The sequence below is a fragment of the Triticum aestivum genome, chromosome 4A, assembly GCF_018294505.1.
Source record: "Triticum aestivum cultivar Chinese Spring chromosome 4A, IWGSC CS RefSeq v2.1, whole genome shotgun sequence".
Taxonomy (NCBI): domain Eukaryota; kingdom Viridiplantae; phylum Streptophyta; class Magnoliopsida; order Poales; family Poaceae; genus Triticum; species Triticum aestivum.
Genome location: NC_057803.1, coordinates 730,552,843 through 730,555,713, shown reverse-complemented (window position 1 = coordinate 730,555,713; position 2,871 = coordinate 730,552,843). Strand labels below are relative to the sequence as shown.

The window sequence follows — 2,871 nt, the reverse complement described above, 5'->3', positions numbered from 1 at the left end:
TATCTGACCATACACTCAACAAACCACAACACTCTTGTTAAGGTCTGATGATACAAAAGCATAGCTGGGACCAGAGCTGATTTTGTTAAGGTAAGAATATGATTGTTGAAGCTAAGACCCAATATGTTCGAAATACAATCTTACTCCCTCCGTCCCAAAATTCTTGTCTTAAATTTGTCTAAATACGGTTGTATCAAGTCTGTTATGACCGGCATATTAGGGCCCTGCCGCCGGCGACCACGAGCTTCGCCACGTCCAGCCCCCTCCTTCCCCTACAACCTACGCCATAGACCCAGTAGGGTCCCAGCTCCTACCAAAGTCACATTTTAGTATTAGATACATCCGTATCTAGGCGAATCTAAGACAAGAATTTTGGGACAGAGGGAGTATATCATATCATACAGAAAAGAAATGCCTCATTTCTATCTATGCCCTATGTATGATAAACTAGAAACAAAAAACAAACACTAAGTTGAACCGCCCTTATAAGGAACCAAAGGGAACACACCAGGGCTAGTGGCACAGATTAACAAATATCCGATATCGGCATTGAGATGCTTTATTTTCACTTTTCAGCACTAAAAAGAGCATGCATCATATATGGGTAGGAAATAGCCAAATAAGAAAGAAATAAACTGTGCGACAGAATCATTGTAGATGTAGAAGCACATAAAACATTAAACTGAATTTAACCAAACCAAACTAGTTGAATTTGAACATTCGGAAAGTACAGCAGAGGCTGGCTGGGAGACACCTAGCATTTATTGTCGGATTAACAGTCGATTAACAGTAGTGCGGTAATGCAGTACAAACAAAACCAAAAAAGGAGCCAAATAATGGCAGCATGACTAATTATTCCTGGGAGGGTCGCGAACGACTTGTTGGCAAATCAAGCCCTCTTTTCCTTGCGAGTCCTGCCATTGGTCTTTGTTCTCTGGCCACGTACCGGTAGCGCATCTGCGTGCCGGATCCCCCTGTAGCATCTAATCCCTTCCAATCTCTCGACCGCCGCGCTCTTAAACCGTCTCTGTAAAGCATTCCAAAGAGCAAAACTCAGTATTTCCATTTCTTTTGTGTGATCAAACTAAAATGACAGATACACCTAGGATTAGGAAGGTTTAGATGAACCAGACAGGTCCTACGAAATGAGTTATAATCATCTCATGACAGCATTTACATAACGACATGCACGGGAGAAATCAGATTGGCAGAAGGACCAGGGGAATCACTTACTAGGTCTGTTTCAATCATGTACTTTGCGATGCCCTCACGGAGGGTGAGGATCTCCTCCTTGGAGAGGTCTTTGGTGACCTTGTTCTCCAAATTGAGCTCTGAAAGGATCTGGCGGGCGCGTGCCCGGCCAATGCCATGGATGGATTGCAGTGCGTACTCCACCCTCTTGTGGTTAGGTATCACAACACCACCAATACGAATGGAATCCATGAACCCACCATGAACAAAACCTCCGTCCTGTCAAGTCCACGACAAAAACAAGAATTAAGTTACCAGCATGCAACTGTTGGTTGGTACTAATCTTATTATAACACGAAAGAGGCACAATCAGCTGAGGACACTACGGGTTCTCTGTTTTCTGCGTGAAAAGTGCATACATATCTACATATCTGGTATCTCTCTACTCTGTTTTCTCTGTTTGTCTCTGCTCTCTGTGAAACCAGGAGACAACATGTGCCTGTTTGTATGAGTGTGTGTCCATCAGAGGAAGCGAGAGGTCGAAATAGGGGAAGGGACATTTTATTTGAGGGATTAAAAGCATGGCATTTACATTGCCATGAAAAAAGGAAGAAGAAAAATCAGTATCAGGTAACATGGTAGAAAAGGGGTTCATAGTTCAGAAGCAAACATCCACATGACCACCAATTATGCAAAGCATTCCCATGTCACAGGAAGGCCCCTCCTCAATATAACACCCGGGGCACAACAGTGGTGCTATGCACACAATAGAAGCAGCAAGCACAGCTAGATCCAGTGGAACAGTGCACCAGAACTAGCCGTTTCCCAAGATCATCAAAATACAAGAACGGTGCTCATAGAAACGCAAATATGCCGTAACTAACATTGTGCGAGAAGATCGTAGTAGTAGGAGATATACATGGTATTTATCCACCCCGCTTATCCAAGTGGCTAGTGAGTCCTGAGAGAACACTCAAAGAACCTAGCTAGTTCATGAGCCGATTCTATCCCACCACTGCGATGCTGATGACTGATGAGTTGCATGATCAGCTTGAGGCAATCCAAGGAGGCCACATCCTAGAACAACGTCTACAAAGTGCTAGGAAAATCGAAAAAAAGAAAAAGACAGACACCCAAGGAAGGAAGCTCGGTCAGTTAGGAATAAAGACAAGCACCTGGCGGGCGAGCAGGCGGGCTGACCCGGTGGAGATTCCAGCGGAGTGGAGAGGAGGAATCGGAGCTGACGGCGCTCCCACGGCGAGGCGGCGCGCTAAGCCGCGGGCAAGGGACGACCACGCGCGTGACTGCTGCATGCTCTCGCCGTCGAGGGTCGACCGCCGGCCGGCGGGATGGTGGATGGATGGCTGGAGGAGGACGGGCTGAATGAAGATGCGGGGAAGCAGTTGGGCCAGTAGTTGCGACAGCCCTTCTTCAGCGCCTTTTAAGCGCGTCAGGTCTGCTGTGGGCCGGCCCAGTAACAGGTACGCTCTCTCGCTCTCTCGCTCGGGTGAGAGACTCACTTCCCTCAAAAGAAAAATTTTAAATCTAAAAAAGTGAACATTCACTTACCATCGACCTTTCTTAAAAAGTTCACGAGTTTTAATACATTTTGGCAATTTTGAAAAAAGTTTATGAATTGAGACAAATCACAAACTTGAAAAAAGTTCGTGTGTTCCACGG

The 2,871-nt window shown here is 45.8% G+C and overlaps 1 protein-coding gene across 1 annotated transcript; it reads right to left on the bottom strand.

The window, feature by feature from the left end:
* Positions 1 to 666: 666 nt before the first annotated feature.
* Positions 667 to 2,593, bottom strand: LOC123083440 (small ribosomal subunit protein S13, mitochondrial). The gene is made up of 3 exons (XM_044505489.1): positions 2,367 to 2,593; positions 1,234 to 1,470; positions 667 to 1,027 (listed from the first exon to the last, which is right to left on the bottom strand). Exons 1-3 carry the CDS (start codon positions 2,502 to 2,504, stop codon positions 890 to 892), a joined length of 513 nt encoding a protein of 170 aa, XP_044361424.1. The 5' UTR covers positions 2,505 to 2,593; the 3' UTR covers positions 667 to 889.
* Between the last annotated feature and the right edge of the window lie 278 nt (positions 2,594 to 2,871).